This window comes from Crinia signifera, chromosome 4, assembly GCF_055691185.1.
Source record: "Crinia signifera chromosome 4, ASM5569118v1, whole genome shotgun sequence".
NCBI lineage: Eukaryota > Metazoa > Chordata > Amphibia > Anura > Myobatrachidae > Crinia > Crinia signifera.
In genome coordinates, this window is record NC_139220.1 from 167340639 (window position 1) to 167357707 (window position 17069).

The following is a 17069-nucleotide window of genomic DNA, read 5'->3' on the forward strand; positions in this document are numbered from 1 at the left end:
AAGAAATAAGTCAACTTGTTTGGAACATTATGTGATCCTAGCTTTCTTGTGCATGTTATACATTTTGCTTAATTACAAAACATCTGATATCATCCGCTTATCTTGGGCAACAGTAAAAACAACCTGAAAACATTGCAGTACATCTGAAGTATGGATGCAATAGTTTCAAAATAAATGAGCCTAGAACTGCTGTGCTATTACTGTATATCAGATTGTTATCATAAACTGTGTAATATACTGTTTATTTTTTTTTGGAGGGGGGGGGGGGGGGGGGGGAGTGATATACAACATACTGGTTACTATGCCTGTGGTGCGTTCTGTCTCTCAGCATGTTAACTAATCAGTGATTTGTCATATTGATATCTTTTCCTATGGCGACTCAGACACCAGAAAACTATGTGGTGCATTTTTTATTAAAGTTTATTGAAATAAAGTAGTTAATTGCTGCTCCCAAACAGTGCATTGTGATCTGGGGGTTCTCCATTACCGCAGAGATGTGTAACAGTTGATAAGAAACTAGTAGTTATTCACCTCCACTACTACACTTGTTTGCTAGCATCTAGTCTAAAGATAACAGTTAAACTGAGCATGTTCTTATTTGGGATAATCCTTAGTAATAATAACAACAATATACTTTTCCAGTCATGCCATTTCCGCAACGTTTCCAAGGAGAGGGAATTGTCATATGGACAGAGATGGATATTACAGTGTCTGTGCCATGGTTTATCGGGCTGATGTTTAGAACACGCCAATCTAGGGCCGTACTGTTGCAGGCTAATGCTGGGTCTTCATCAAGGATTAATATCCAGGTAAGTACCTAAATATTTCCAAATAGTTATACAACAGTGCTTAGCAATACATCTGTAAACCGCGCCAAAGACAAAGAACGCCATATCCGGCCCTGGGCACAGGAACAACAGCAGCATTACAGCTAATACCGGGGGATTACTGCTCCATGCCAATTCTGTCTAGCTCAAGATCTCTTGTCTTCACATAATGATTTTCTGTTTATGTACAAATCACAAAATCACAAACTGGAACAACCTTAAATATGTAGATAGTACTTTAATAAATCAAATGACTGCAATACAGTATCTGGTAGGGTTTTATACAGTACGGTAATTGTTATTGCAAGGATTGATAAAGGGAAGTTCAGCAGGATAACTGTGTTTGCTGCAATTCTTATGCTCATCAGTCAGGAATAGGGGTCAAAGAACAACTGTACATTAATGTGTTTGTGTTTGAAATATATATATGCCTCAAACACATATATATACATATTCACTAACCCTCTATTTTAAAAAGTAGAGTGATGTCTGTAGCCACTTCCCAAATCTTTCAGACATGTGCTGTCTTACAGGATGAAAGCAAGCGTTGCATGTTGATTATTCTTGTTGCGACATTGCTGGTTCTGCCCTTGTGTATGGATGCAGCTATATCTTAGGATAGACTGAATAGCTGTGGCGACAATCAGAAGCAATCCACAAGGGCAGAGCATTGGCATGATTTATGCTGTGCCTTTATTACACTGCAAGATATATAAAAGTGTTCTTACATCACATCATGGATGCAGCTCAATGACTGTCAGGGCAGATTTGATAGCCAAATCCAGCAACCGCGGTTTTTAGCCATTTTTTTTGCTGTGAACAATCATCTTTCGTGTCTCTATACAGACCAGTAATTATTCAGTGCAGGTGTGTAAATGATCCGTGTATGGCCAGCTATCACATGACATTTGTTAGCCAATCTGATAAGCTCTGGCTCAGAAGTGCTGCGGGAGAATGAAGCATCACCTTAAGTTAATGAGTTCTTTGATGGATAAAACAGACTGCAGGGCACATCTAATGTAATGTCTCGCAGGAACTTCAGGAAGATCAACTACAGTAACTTATTAATGCACAGGATTTCATATAATATTTCTAAAAAGTGGATGCAGTCTCTCTTTAAAAGGTTCCCCAGTGTTTGACAGCATAATGTAATTTGGCAGATCCAAACATTGTATTGCAGCCACAATCCTAAGACTCATCAGCATCACAGTGAATGCTGCTTCTGCTTTTCCCATGTGAGCAGCGCTGGATGTATTGAAATCATTTTGTGTCTTCCACAGAGTTGTCTATGTAACTGGTTGTGAATCAAAGTGATGACAGTGACTTGGTTGACAGTGAATGGTCGACAGACACAATGTTAACATAGGACAACTGTCAACATATACTAGGTTGATGCAGATAAACTGTCATCATGACAATAGTTGACACGGGAAAAGGTTGAACTGCGGTTTTTATGTCAGTGTTGATGTCTGTTGACACGGACCCACAATTACTGTGACTCGTGCCCTTGCATGACTCGCTTCACTCCCCATGCTTCAGACCATTCCCAATTGTAGACCACGTGGATCAGAAAGCATGGAAGAGTTCAAAGGAGGGAAAAAATTGTAACTAAAACTCCCGTCAACCTTTTAATGTGTCAGCGATTGACATGTCTTTTTGTATCGATCTTGTGCCTGTCGACAATTTGACCTATCAACCGCAACCAATGTAACTTAACACTATAAACTAACAACTGTCTGGCTGGGGAAATGCAATGTAAAGTAACGCAATATTATACATACCTGACAGTTATCCCTCTTTTGGCTGCAAATCTTTGTCCCTCTTCGTTTCTACATTTTCTCTGATATGTGTGACCTATAGATCTGTAGGTATCAGTGGTTCAAGAGGCTTTAGATATATCTATAATATAAATATAATGACATCAACCCTTTATTATAGTCACTTGTTTTTTCACTGTGTGTATATGTGTATGATATATGCTTGTAGATGTGTATGAGCTGTGTTTTATTAGTACTCCTGTTTGTGTGTCTGCCGAGCAGCAAGAATATAGCAAATACAATGCTAGGTGTTCCTCTGGCTATTTGACACATTACCAAGCACCTGGTTATACTGAATCGCACAAGCAAGTGCTGTTGCATTTGGAGCTCTAAAAGTAGTGTATCAAACCAAATCTCAACTGGATTTTATCCTCCTATAAAAGATTTTCCATCTTTCCCTCCTCTCACGCACACGTAGGATATGGAAAAGTGTCTTATCAGCTTAGCTAACAGGAAAGGCGAAGAACAGCCAAAATAATCCGATTTCATCCATCCCAATTGGGAACGGAATATATACCCTGCTCATAAGCAAGATTTACCTAATAATAGTAACCTGTTTATTCAATGTAATGGAACTGTTTTTATTTTTTATATAAACAGATCTTAAATGATTACATTGAGTTTGAAGTATACAACGGTGTTACTCGTGTAGCCGGTATGAAGATTGAGCAGGTACGAGTCAGTGACGGCGAATGGCATCACCTGCTCATAGAACTGAAAAGTGCCAAAGATGGGAAGGACATTAAGTATCTGGCTCTCATGTATCTGGACTATGGAATATATCAGGTGTGTACCCATATAAGAACGATTGTGTACTGCAAGTTAGAAACATTCTGACCATGTCCTGATTCTGCTGTCTCGGTGGATCACTTGCTCATATCGCTTTTCCTTTACATTGTGACAGAACTCTGTGGAAATAGGAAATGTTCTCCCGGGGTTGAAGCTGAAGACCATCTATGTGGGTGGTTTGTCTGGCACGGAAGGCTTCGTAACACAAGGCTTTAATGGATGCATGAAGGTACTGTATCTCCTACCGGGGCACCCCAAGTTAATATTTGTGTTTGGAGCCATGAGAAGTAGTTAGCAGTTCTCCAAATAGCTCTGTACTGGACATTGGGCCTTATTCTGATTATTTTGCTCGGACCCGTGCACGACCAAAGTGAATGTACCAAACCTCACCTAGCAAAAGGATTGCCGATGCTGACGGCATGCGAACAGATGTTTTATGTGAACATCCATTCAGATGCCTGTGGGAACCTCCCCCATCATTCGATGGTCAGCAACCATGATGCACCATGGTTTAGAACACTCATACATATGAATGAAGAAAAGCAGGGATATGGGTGGGCAGCTGACAAGTAGACTGTCCACCCCCCACACGCACGTCACGGCCGCATTTCCATATGCACGCCCTGCGTTTTCATGGGAACACCCATAAAACGCAGGGCGTGCGCATATGGTAATGACCCCAATCAACGCCCCTCTCCCCCCATGCATATACACATAACTTCGGAACACTGGCCAAATCAGTGTCCGAGCAAAGCGATCAGAATAAGGGCCTTTGTACTTTATGATGTTTGTGCCTCTACCTGGCAGATTGCAGATAATAAAAGAGGGATGAGTTTTGTTAAACTGCTGTGACTAGTAGTTTATTAGTAAATAATACAGTGGTTTGATTGACCGGTGTCCTAATATTAATAAGTATATATGATGGTTTTTTGGGGGGGATGTTTTGTTTGGTGACCTTCTCTTAATATACATATACAATTAGTTGAATCTAGATATCCCAAACCTACACTTTATCTTCATATTGCATATGTAGGGAGTAAGAATGGGAGAAACATCAACCAACATAGCAACACTCAACATGAACAATGCAAAGGTGGTCAACGTGGAAAGTGGCTGTGATGTGGACAATCCTTGTGACGCAAACCCCTGCCCTTACAACAGTGACTGCACTGACGACTGGAACAGCTTTTCCTGTAATTGTGAACCAGGTAAAAGTTGAATTCCTTCTAACGTCTAAAATTAGTGTTTCACCTCCCATAGATGTTACACTTGTGGTATAAAAATGCAGATACAGATTTAATAGTAATCTTGAATTTCTATAAGGGTCGTGGTTTCCCTTAATATTGAAATATACAGTACGCACTTAATGCTCTTGCGGAGATTGTTGAACGTAACTAATTCATGGAGATGACGTTTAATCGTTCCTTTGATGTGTAAGACATCTTAAGTTTCTTAGTAGGAATCGTGTGGCAAGCAGTCCTAACTAGCCACACATTTCCACATTATTAGTCCAAGTGACATGAAACTAATGCTTGGCTAATATAAGTTACAGCCCATTTGGGCCATTAACATCATGCAATATACGGTGAATAGTCTTCCGAGGATAGAAACAAACAGGCCAATACACATACTGTAGCATTCACAAGTTCGAATCTATGATTGATATCCACTACCTGTGGCTTTAAAACCAACAAAACACATGTGATGGTAATTAGGAATCTGTGTTTATTGATGGAGGTATTTGAAAGGTGTCCATGTCTAATATGGCATTAGCCCAGCAGCACAGGTAACTGATACTCTTCTTTCCTTCAGGGTTCTTCGGGAGAGACTGTGTAGATGTGTGCAGCCTGAACCCCTGTGAGCATGTTTCTGCTTGTGCTCGAAAGCCAAGCTCCTCACATGGATACACGTGTGAATGTGGAGCAAGTTACAGCGGGCAATACTGTGAGAACAAGTAAGGAAGATCTAACTATAGCAGTAAAGTTTCCAATGAAACAATTATTCTCCCTGTCTGTAGCAATATCACCCACTTTGTGCTATATTAATCACATTGTGCTGTTTGTGACAGTCAGACTGACTTTAGTTTTCTCTGTATAGAATTAATTTGCCCTGTCCCAGAGGCTGGTGGGGCAACCCTAACTGTGGACCATGTAATTGTGAAGTGGACAAAGGTTTTGACCCTGATTGTAATAAGACCAATGGAGACTGTCGGTGTAAAGTAAGTATTATTATTTATAAAGTCCGACAAGTGTTTTGCAGCACCATACAAGCGGCACACATTAGAACAATGCAGGATAACGATAAGATCTCATTACAGTAACTAAAACCTAGCACATGTTACAATTAGCACCTACAATCTCAGTACATAATACAGCTGGTATGTAAGGAGTAATCCACGTACTACTAGGGGAGAGATGAGAAGCTGCGAGCGAGAGGAGATAAAGGTTAAACAGGTGAGGTCTGTAGGTGAAGTACGAGAGAGAAGGCGGCCCTGCTCCAATACACAATTCGCAACATTATATACCGCTGACAAATAGTTATATTTATACATCCTACAATACCGAAAGGCACAACTTTGGATTAAGAAATCTCTTTATTAAAATATACCTGGCTTGTAGGTAAGTAAAGTAAATCTGCAACCTATTATATGGTAAAAAAAAGAATACCTATCAATCGAGCGAGCAGTTTATTGATCTATCAAACACATAGAATGTTGCAGTGCTTCAAGGTTGTTTGTTTATCCATTTGCAGGATAATTACTACAGGCCCCAGGCCAGTGACACTTGCTTCCCTTGTGACTGCTTCCCATCTGGGGCATATGAGCGTAACTGTGACATGGAGACAGGACAGTGCCCATGCAAACCCGGAGTCATTGGGCGACAGTGTAACCGCTGTGACAACCCTTTTGCTGAGGTCACTAGTGAAGGCTGTGAAGGTATGGGCCTGAAATATTATAAGAGTGGATTTTGTGTGTTAAACCAATGTTCTCCTCACCCTTAGGCTAAACCCTCAGCAGCGCACCACACTGCTTTACTGCCTCTCAGTCTGTGTATACAGCATGAATGACAGCTACAGTTCTCATATGCTATTGCCATTCCCAGCATCCCATCACCTACAATCACTTCTTGGGATGTCCCCCTGGCTTTACTGTGATTGAGAACTGTAGAGGCATTGGTGGCATCTGGTACCTCTCTGGAGAGTAGGCCTAAGCCTGGCCTGATTGGCATAGGAATCATTGTAGTCTGATAAATATCTTAGCCATTCCATTTCCTTATATGTATGTTAGGATGTAATAACAAGAGGAGGCACTGTGAATTGGGATCCAGCACATGCATGTAAAGCTTCCATAGAGCTGTCCTGTACACCACAATGTCACAAAAGAGGAAGCCATGAAACACGTTTCCATGACCAGCATTCCTACCAAATCACTGGAAGTTCCTCCTGGTGATGTTGTTTTTAAAACCTCTTTTTGGCACAGCATGAATCAGGAGCGAGCAGGTGCAAATACTATGACATTTTTTATTATTCTTGGCTCCCAGGCTCTAGTAGCTTACTAGAACCTAAATGTTTTTGTACAGTAAAGGAAAGTATATCTGTGTGTTCTCTTTCCACCATTGTTGTTCTGTATAATTACACTTTTCACATTATGGTATGCAACCCATGGCTATTATTGCTCCACTCTGCTGCTATTTACTTGTTCATTGTTCTGTTTCAGAATAAACGAGTTATCAATTATTTAGTTCATTTATTCTGTCTGTAAATCACAAATAACACCATTAACTTTTTTTTTTTTTTTTTATTTATCGCAGTGATTTATAATGCATGTCCCAAAGCATTTGAAGCTGGAATCTGGTGGCCACAGACCAAGTTTGGTCAGCCAGCTGCTGTTCCATGCCCCAAGGGATCTGTGGGTAAGTGCAGCAATGAAACCTTATCTGCAAGTAACATACAGTAATATGGAAACATCCCCTGAAGGACCTGTAAAATATGTAAACACATTGCACAGATTGTGCATAGACGTATGTCCAGTACAGTGTATTGCACATTTGACCCACCTTACTGAGCTTTCAAAAAACACCATATTGTTGTGCATTTTTTGGAAATAATGCGCGTTACACCAATGTATTGCTTTTATAGATGTAACTTTTTAGAATGGATTTCTCTACTGTTGTTTAATTTTTACATGAAGTTTGCTTTAATCACAATAATTTATAAATAATTAGGAACATATAAAATGACTAGTAAGTAATTGGTCTGTGCATACTTCCATTACAACTTGCTGGGAAGGACTTTAATGTATACCTAGTAAAACTGTCACATAAGAGCCTTGTAATATGCCTTCCTCTAATTTCCAATTGTCACCTTCCTGATTACATGCTTCTGTACCTTTTAACTTTCCACCTATTTCCATTGTTAACCCTTTGGCACACCAGCATGTAACCATACACTGCTGTGTTACTTCCCTGCTTTCCTTATTTATTTTCTCACATTAGGCCAGATGTATCAAGCTTCAAAAGTTATAAAGTGGAAAATGATAAACAATCAGCCAATCGGCTCCTATATTTTCACACCCAGCCTGTGACATAGCAGTTAAGAGCTGATTGGCTGGCTGTGCATGGTATTTCTGTACATGTGGACAGACCTGTATGCCTAGCACATGTACGTTTAATAAGAAGGAAATCGATCTGGCAAGTAAAGAAATGAACACTATGCATTTGCCTATAACAGGAAAGACTATAAAACTAACCAACCTTGCAAGATTGGCATTTGTTATAGAGGCCAATGTCAACTTTTACAGGTAGCGTCTTCTATATGAGAGATGATGAATACTGTGTCCATGAGACAACGATAATCCGGATGGCAGGCTGAACCATGAATTATTTACACTCTTAGGCCCTCATTCTGATTGACCCGCAAAGCTGTGAAATTTGCAGTTTAGCGGGTCATCTAAACGCCGCCTGCATACCCAATCTCCCCACACACATGCAAATGGATTTTTTGCATAAACGTTTGTTCGTAGATTGCATGCTGGGCAGAATTCATTCGATGGTCACAACCATCAAATGATTTCACTAGCACTTGCAGATCGAAGACACTCTCTGTACGGGAAGAGGGCGGCCATGGGAACGCCCATCTAGCTGTGGCCCATAAAGCCGCCCAACCCCCCCCCCGCTACGTGCGAACCGGGCGGCGAATAATCAATTCGCCATGCTGCCCGCTTGCACAAAGTTTGTGTGCATGTGCAGTACCTAAACACCGTTCCCCTGTGCATGCAGGAGTGATCAAACCAGAACCAGAAAAAGAAAGAAAAGAAAAGACTTTTTTTTTATTTTTTATTATTATTCCAACTGTAAATGTATCTGTAGTATAGAGACCATATCCGATACCTAGGTCTGGGTATCTAGTATTTTCGTCTGTTTTGCTTTCATTTACAGGATGCCCGCTTCTATTTCTTATTGAAGGTTTACAGTAGTATGATTTTGCACAAATTGCTTATAATTGGGATGTCCTATAAAAGCAATCAATGCAAGGCAGACTTGTAAGATGAAAACATGACAAATCCAGGAAGCACTAAGGTTAAATATTGATTTGACAGATCTTTGATAAATATCAGCAGCTCTGTGTTGGTAACACCCATCCAATTACTGTGATGTAAATCATTGCGAGACAGTGTCTTACCCGGCTGACCCCTAACAGAGGGTTTAGTTTCTGTAGAAGTTATACACGGTCGCTGACTTTTGTGTCTTCAGTACATTTTTATGACAAAATCTCTTGTCTTTCAATTTTGCATCGTTAGCATGCGTATAATTCACAGCAATTGGCATTTTAGTAACAAACCTCTGTTCAAGCAGCATGTTCTACAATTTCATACAGTTCACTTAGCTCCCTAAGGTAACCGTTATTATCGATCATGTAATAACACTCCATCCTGTGCACACTATACTACACTGTACAATACGCCTTTTGCTGTTCTATGGTAGCTGTTGGAGCAAGGGAGCCGTCACAGAAACTGGTGCAACCCCATGTGCATGATCAGCGGCACAGCGAACAGATGTGTCAATGTTTGTCTAGAGGTGTGCACATTCCTAATATTAGTCGACCATCGTATGCAAATGTATATCTAGTTATTCCATGTGGCTTATTCCTCTAGAATTTCCACATGAAATCCTTCTTGTACACTTTCTTTGTGCTTAAACTGCAATGTGAAAAGTATGTACATTGTAAGAGGGTGAGACAGAAGTAATGCATTGTGATCAGAGAGACCATGATCTTTGTGGCCATTGGCAGTGGGACAAGTTTCAGGTGTGCTTCCTATATTTTTTTTTTTGTCCTATAAATTCAGGAAATAATGAAACTAATTCCCAATTAGTGCAGGCTGTAATTAGTTCTGCAGAAACCAGTTTACAGTGCTGGAAAGGTAAAATATTGCTTTTGTCATTTGTACAGTCATACACTAGAACTGTATGAGATGGAGGTCAGCCACATGTAAAAAGGAGGGGTCCCGACAGTCATTATCCCGACTGTTAAAACACCGACAGACAGGTTCCCGACGGCCACCGGGTATTCTCCCCTCGTGGGGGTCCACAACACCCATAGAGGGAGAATAGAATAGGTGGCGAGTGTAGTGAGCCACCATGCCTGCAAGGGGCTTTGTTGCGATCGCCATGCTGTCTGAGTCCGGCCAGTCGGGATCCCAACTGTAATGACTGACTATACCACACCCAAAAAGGAGTTCTGGCAGTTCTTAATACGTTGTTTCCCCATGATATACTGAGGACTGCCCATTATCTGATACATCAGAATCCACTACGGTACACTTAGCAATACATAAAATGTTGTGTTTACAGGAGACTGGACCACTAATGAGCAATTGGCTCTGGTCTGTGAAGGGATCACTTCTTATGTTTCCATGTATGGCTTATGTTTGCCTCCTTCATTTGTGTTGTATAGGGAATGCAATCAGGCACTGTAGTGAGGAGAAGGGCTGGCTTCCCTCCCGAACTCTTCAACTGCACTACGCTGACCTTCTTGGAATTGAAAACTCTGGTAAGAGCATTACTAAGCTGCCAAAACACTAAATCCAGTTTAACATCACTCATTGCCCGTCTTCATGCACACACAAAATGCTGAGCTAAACTGCATCAGATTCCACACAGTGCAACTAGCAAAATGGAGGCTATTGTCTACGTTACTGGTATTTGACCGCACTCTCATCTATGATCCAAGTTGGTTATACACCAAGGTGAGGCAACATGAAGCAGTTCAGCTGCTACTGAAACACAACACTTCTCAGCATGCCGTGACAACCCGTTGGAGTGAGGCTTACGGGGTACCATGTTTTGCAATAAAATATTTTTGAATCCCAGAATTTATGATGTAGAATAAATTACAAGTACAATAGCACCATAAATTATAAAATAAATTGTAGAAAGTGTAAACTAATATTATGTATGTAATGCAGATATTGGGCGGAATGTAAGAGCGTCCGAGTACAGCGGTCATGCGGGATGCCGCCTGGACTTTTTTTTTAAAGTGGCAATCATTTACAATGCATGGGTTTGACTTTAAAAAGAGGCTGACTTCAGCCTGGCATCCCGCGTGACCACTGAACTCAGCATCCCGCCCATTATATCTTCTTCTACATTGTATCGAAATATATATATATAAAAAAAACGTATAAAATATTTATGTAATGTTTTTGAGATCTAGGAAATTGTCTGGAGCATAATGTTTCTGTGCTTTGTGTGAAGCATGCTATGGTGGCCTCCGTGAGGTATGAGGCATGCCTGAGGAGTGCGCCCTGGTAATCTGAGCGGCCAGTCAGAGCTAGGGGACGGTGTGATAATGGGTATTATTGTTAAGTGCTTCTTATTCTTTTGCTGACAGAAGCTTGTGTACTCAGCTCTACAAACATGTTTGGTGCATGAATGTCAGGAATCCTGTGCATGTCTCGTGCTGCTGTTAATGCCTCTTTCATTACACAACACCAATACACTTTGTAGTATGCCTGGAAATATTTATATACTTAGTATCAACAACATTGCTGATTTGTGCGCACCTTTTAGTCAAACAGCATGAAAGTAGCACAAGGTAACTGGACCAGGTGTGAGTTGCATGTACTGTCATGTGTAAATTTGTTCCCCAGAATGAAAAATTTCACCGTAATGAGACCATTTTGGATGGTGTCAAGTCCATTGAATAGCTCGGGTCCTGCAGAATGCCACTAACCACACAAGGCCGTTCTTTGGAAATGACATCAGAACCAGCTACCAGATGCTGGTCCGGGTACTGCAGTATGAGAGCCAGCAGCAAGGGTTTGACTTGGCTGCGACAAGAGATGTGGATTTTAATGAGGTATGTTCTCTTCCTGTGTACAGCAGTGGTCCGCTGAGGGCATGTGCCGTGTTCCATGTCCTCTTCTTCTCAGCAGCATTCTTTTGGTTTTTATTAGTGTAAGGTCTGTGCATCTTCTGTGTCATTTACTTGTGCCTTATAAATATTGATGATGATGATGCTAAAATCGGCGTTGGCCAGCTATCACCATTGGCTATTATTTAGGTGTTAGGTGTGTTGACCATTGAGAACAATCTAATAGCCATTGAATGAACACGCCAACTTGAAGGAACCATACAGTCATTATATACCTGTATGTAGGAATTTTTCTATAAAAAGCAAAGCCTAACAAACGCCATAGACATAGAAAAACTGGAACAATATACACTACACAAGAAATGACACCAAGCATATTATTAGTTCAATAGTATTGGGGTAGTCAGTCCTTATGGATATCAGGGGTTTATTTAGGAAGGTGGTCGTTCTATTCAAGATGGGATGTTGCTATGGACACGACACCCAATTAAATTCTACCATCTTCCAGAAGATGCTAAATAAATAAGAAGTAGAATCTGATTGGGTGTCCATAGCAACATCACATCTTCAATAGAACTTCCATCTTAGTAAATAAACCCCTCTGTGTTCATACATTTTCCCAAAAAAGCTCCGTTGGGTGATGTGCGATGCTTATAAGGCTATGGGTTTTCATACAGAAAAGGAGAGCTTATTTCATTCAAAGCTAGAACCAGCTCTACATAGAGAAAGAGAGATTATATGATTCTAATTGAAGACAAGAAAAGGGGTTATTAGTATTTATAAACACATCCTAAATATTACTATGTTGCAGTCATTGTCTTACTGTGATATATAGGCATGTGTTAACAGGTCAGCAGTAATAAGTGAGATGAAGTGGAATTGGCATAAATATAGCAGTTAATAACTTATGGAGGTCTATTGCCGGCATTCAAATGATTCAAATAATACAGTAGCTCTGTCCTCTGCGAGCTCTAGGTTGTAAGGTAATCCAATGTGTAGAAGTGATATAATAGAGGATTATCGCCAAACACCTGTTGTTGTTTTATGCATTGGAGCATCATGTGGGTTCGCACAATACGTGAAGTTCCCATACACTTATAGAATGGAAGGTATGAAAGGTAATGTACAGCCTTTATGGGGAGCTTAGTCCTTTAACCCTTTGTGGGTATTGACAGTTTGCATTTGTAGGTGGCGAAGCAGACTGTGACCTATTGAAACATCTAAAATTAAATTAAAAACCTAGAAACAAACTTTTTTTTGTGATGATAGCAATGTTTCTTTCTGTGTAACTTGTATTTCTACAGATATATCATTTCCCTTAGACAACATATATATTTTAAATGCTTTTTTTTTACGTGTACTAAAACGCATGTAAAAACACACATCGACCGCATTGTGCGTATGTACTATTTAATATACACTTGGAAAATGTCAGTGTAATTGATTCACATACAAGAAGTATTCAGCATGAGAACTCCTCTTAGTGCATAATAAACGTACATAAAACACAAACCAGTACAATTCTTCTCTCTAAAGGCCCCATATATTATTCCATAAGTCGGACCCGAATTCCCTTGAGCTCCTCCAGCAGCTCCCCGGGAGGGCTCACATCTGACTTGGCACTTGATTTGGCATTTTTTCCATGCGATAAATCGCATGTTTATGGACTCCCGGGGAATCAGATGCGATACATCTCAACAGCGTCCAGTCCTCCTGACCTATTCATACCCCCACTATCCACGCCAGCGTGGAGTTGATTTTATATAGCGCAGCGAGCCACCGACCCCGAAGCGTTGCGAGCACAGCAGATTACGTTACAGGTATTCCGCGTCCCCTCGCGGGGCTCACTGCGCTCGCCAAGCTTCAGGCTCGGTGGCTCACTGTGCTCGCCACACTATATAATATCAAATCCAAGCCGACGTGGATAGTGTAGGTATGAAAAATGTTGGGAGGACACGTTTTGATGCGCTCGCCACGCTTCGGGGTGGCATGGATAGTGGGGGGTGCCTAAATCTCATTGCATCTCATAGAAATGTATAGTAAAGTAAATGGCATCGCACCCTATAAAATCACATGCATTCGCTATTTGCTTAGTGAGCACCCTGCTAATACATAAGTACCAGTTTATCTTATGTGCAGCAGGGACAGGGTCGGGGCGGATGTCATACACATTTGATTTGGCCTGATTTCACAGGCTGATCCACCGGCATTGAGTGAAATCGGGTCAAACCGCACAAGTGTGTGGGGGAATTTACAGCCTGTTACAAGCATAGTAAACATAATTTTAATGACAATCTGCTTGTAACATTAGGAAGGTAGGAAGGCTAATTCAGCAATATAATAAGATGTACACACACAATTCATACTTACCTACTTTCTTGCTGCCCTTTCTGGGAGAGGGCAGCCAGCTCGGGGGGGGGGGGGGGGGGGGGGGGGTCATTAGACCCGCAGAATTGAGGGGCAGATTTATTAAGCCTGGAAGAGGTTATAATGTGATAAAGTTAGGCGCTGGTTAGCTGATGCCTTGTCGCCGGCCACTTAATCACTTCTCCAAGCTTAATAAATCTGCCCTTCGGTACTTTGGATTTGACAATAGTACACCTAGTAAAACCCTTGCCATTAGATCACGTTTTGTGAGGAAGGCAGCTGCACAGAACATACTAAGGATTTATGGGATTTTTAGTAACTGAGCTCTTTTGAACAATAAATAGTGATATATGCCAGTCAGAATACAGCTTGATGAATGACGATATCTTAGGATCATCAGCGTTCCGTAAAGACAGGTTAATATGTCTGCTGCCCGGGGCTTTAAGCCTCTTTCACTCTTTTCAAAGTTTGAAAGCAGAGTCCTAATTTCTTAACAGTATTGAGATTTGAAGCCAAACAGTGTTAGGTTTCTAGTTTAATAATTACCGTAATCTCTGAATTTGGCTAAGACTCCCAGTGAAAAGCTGCTTTAAAGGATTACTGGTAAGTAATGCAATTTGCAACCGAGGAGCACATTACATGAGAGGCAATACCACTCAGAGAGAGCCGTATAGGTCATTGTTACCAAAATCTGCCACGTGTATTTACAAACTGGGGCCAGCGTCCAATGGAATTTATTATTTTTTTAATTTCTTCATTGTTTTCCATTTTTGTTTTTGTACTTCAAACTATGTATTAAGCAATTAAAGTAAAACCTCTTTTGATTTGTCTTTTTTTTTTTTTTGCAGAACGTCATCCACGCAGGCAGCGCGATACTAGATCGCAGCAATAAAGATCATTGGGATCAGATCCAAAGGACAGAAGGAGGCACTGCACATCTGCTGAAGCATTATGAAGAGTACGCCAACAACGTAGCAAGGAACTTGAAAAAAACTTATATGAAGCCTTTTGTCATCATCACTAAAAACATTAGTGAGTTTTACCATTGCATTGTATTATTCTTACATAACTAATAGTATGCATTCGATGCAGGCATTATTAGGATGGGTTGTAAAATGCTAGTGATATTTTCAGAAAGAGGGTATGTGTGGTAGCAGAATACTGTTTTCAAATAGTGGTGCAGATTTATTAACCCATTAAAGTTCAGATGTACTAGGCCTTGGAGAGTGATATAGTGGAGAGAGAGAGAGAAACAAGCAGCCCCTAACTGTAATTTCCAAACACAATCTTTAACATGGCAGTTAGGGGCTGATTGGCTGGCACTTTATCTCTCTCCACCTTATCATTCTTGAAGGCTTAGTACATCTCCATCTAAATGAGAAACAGATGTGAAGAGGATATTTGAGGCGTACAAATATAGAGAAGGATAATAAATGAATTAATTGCACATTAATCTTGGGTCATCGCATACCTTAAGTTAAAGTATGCGATGGACGCGACCGACGCGGTATTTGGGCTATTTTTAGCCTTTTGCCGACAATTAAAAAAATTGCGTCCATCGCATGCCATTATAACGGCATGTGATGCGACCAACGTGATTTAACATTGAATGCATTGTATTCAATGTTAAATTCCTATGTAAAATCGGGTCCATTGTGTGGCATACAATGCGACCGATGCGATGGACCCGATTTTACATAGGGAACAATGTTAAATGCCCCAATGGACCCGATTTTTGATTGTATACCCACCCTGATGGGTATACAATCAAGCAGCGAGCCCGCAAGGTACGCGTCCTCCGACCTTTTCATACCCCCACCATCCACGTCGGTGTGGAGTTGATTTTATATGATGTGGCGAGCGCAGCGAGCCACCGAGTCCGAAGCATGGCGAGCGCACGCGTAATACCGTGTAATACCGTGCTTCGGGCACGGTGGCTCGCTGCGCTCACCACACTATATATTATCAACTCCACGCCGCCGTGGATAGTGGAGGTATGAAAAGGTCGGAGGACGCGTAACGCCGCCCCCCCCCCTCGCTGCACTCGCCACGCTTTGGGTTGGCGTTCATCGTGGGGTGGCGTTGACAATGCGTTAGCATTTGACCCATCAGGGTGGGGATACAATGAAAATTGGGGTCTGGGGGGCATTTCACATTGGGGCCAATGTAAAATCGGGTCTCAGGGACCATTTTACATTGGTTCCAATGTAAAAATCGCGTCCATCGCATGTGATTTGGTTGCATGCGATGGACGCGATTTTTTAGGACCCGATGGATACAATTTTAATCGCTGGCGCCGTGCTAGGAAACAAGTACCGTATTTACACCCATGTGCAATTATGTATTCTGTTACAGCTTCACATGTTTCTGTCCCATTAATTATACGAATTCTGGGACAGGAACATGTGAAGCTGTAACCTAATACATAACTGTTGCAATGGTGTTATATGATATAATATCATTTATATGTTTAATTCTATATATTCCTTCCACCAGTCATTGCTGTAGACATATTTGACAAGGCCAATTTCAGTGGAGCCAAAGTACCTGAGTTTAATGAGATATATGAAGATTACCCTAAAGATTTGCAGTCGTCAGTCCTGTTCCCTGACACTTTGTTTAAGCCTCCTGAAAAAAAAGGTAATACTTACAATACTGCTTTGTGTGTCACATTTACCAGCTGAATGAAGTTATGTTAAGTGATATAGTCTTGGAGAATCTATATTTTGACAAGTGCTCTACTTTTTGGTAATTAGTGGATTTAAAAAAAAAAGTATATATTATCAAAGTTTTGCATGCCGCTTTTCCTTGCATGGTGCTTTGGCAACACTGATGCTTATTTAATAACTTGGTACAGGTCGAGTATCCCGTATCCGAATATCCGTTATCCGAATTATTC

The 17069-nt window shown here is 40.9% G+C and overlaps 1 protein-coding gene across 1 annotated transcript in view; it reads left to right on the top strand.

Moving 5' to 3' along the window:
- CELSR1 (cadherin EGF LAG seven-pass G-type receptor 1) overlaps window positions 1-17069 on the top strand; it is a 180388-nt gene that overhangs the window by 128122 nt on the left and 35197 nt on the right. The window contains 14 exon segments of the mRNA XM_083182922.1: window positions 643-809; window positions 3245-3430; window positions 3549-3662; window positions 4467-4641; window positions 5246-5387; window positions 5531-5651; window positions 6185-6368; window positions 7243-7344; window positions 10385-10425; window positions 10427-10480; window positions 11580-11628; window positions 11631-11788; window positions 15019-15202; window positions 16667-16810. Of these exon segments, the coding sequence (XP_083039048.1) occupies window positions 643-809; window positions 3245-3430; window positions 3549-3662; window positions 4467-4641; window positions 5246-5387; window positions 5531-5651; window positions 6185-6368; window positions 7243-7344; window positions 10385-10425; window positions 10427-10480; window positions 11580-11628; window positions 11631-11788; window positions 15019-15202; window positions 16667-16810 (1821 nt within the window).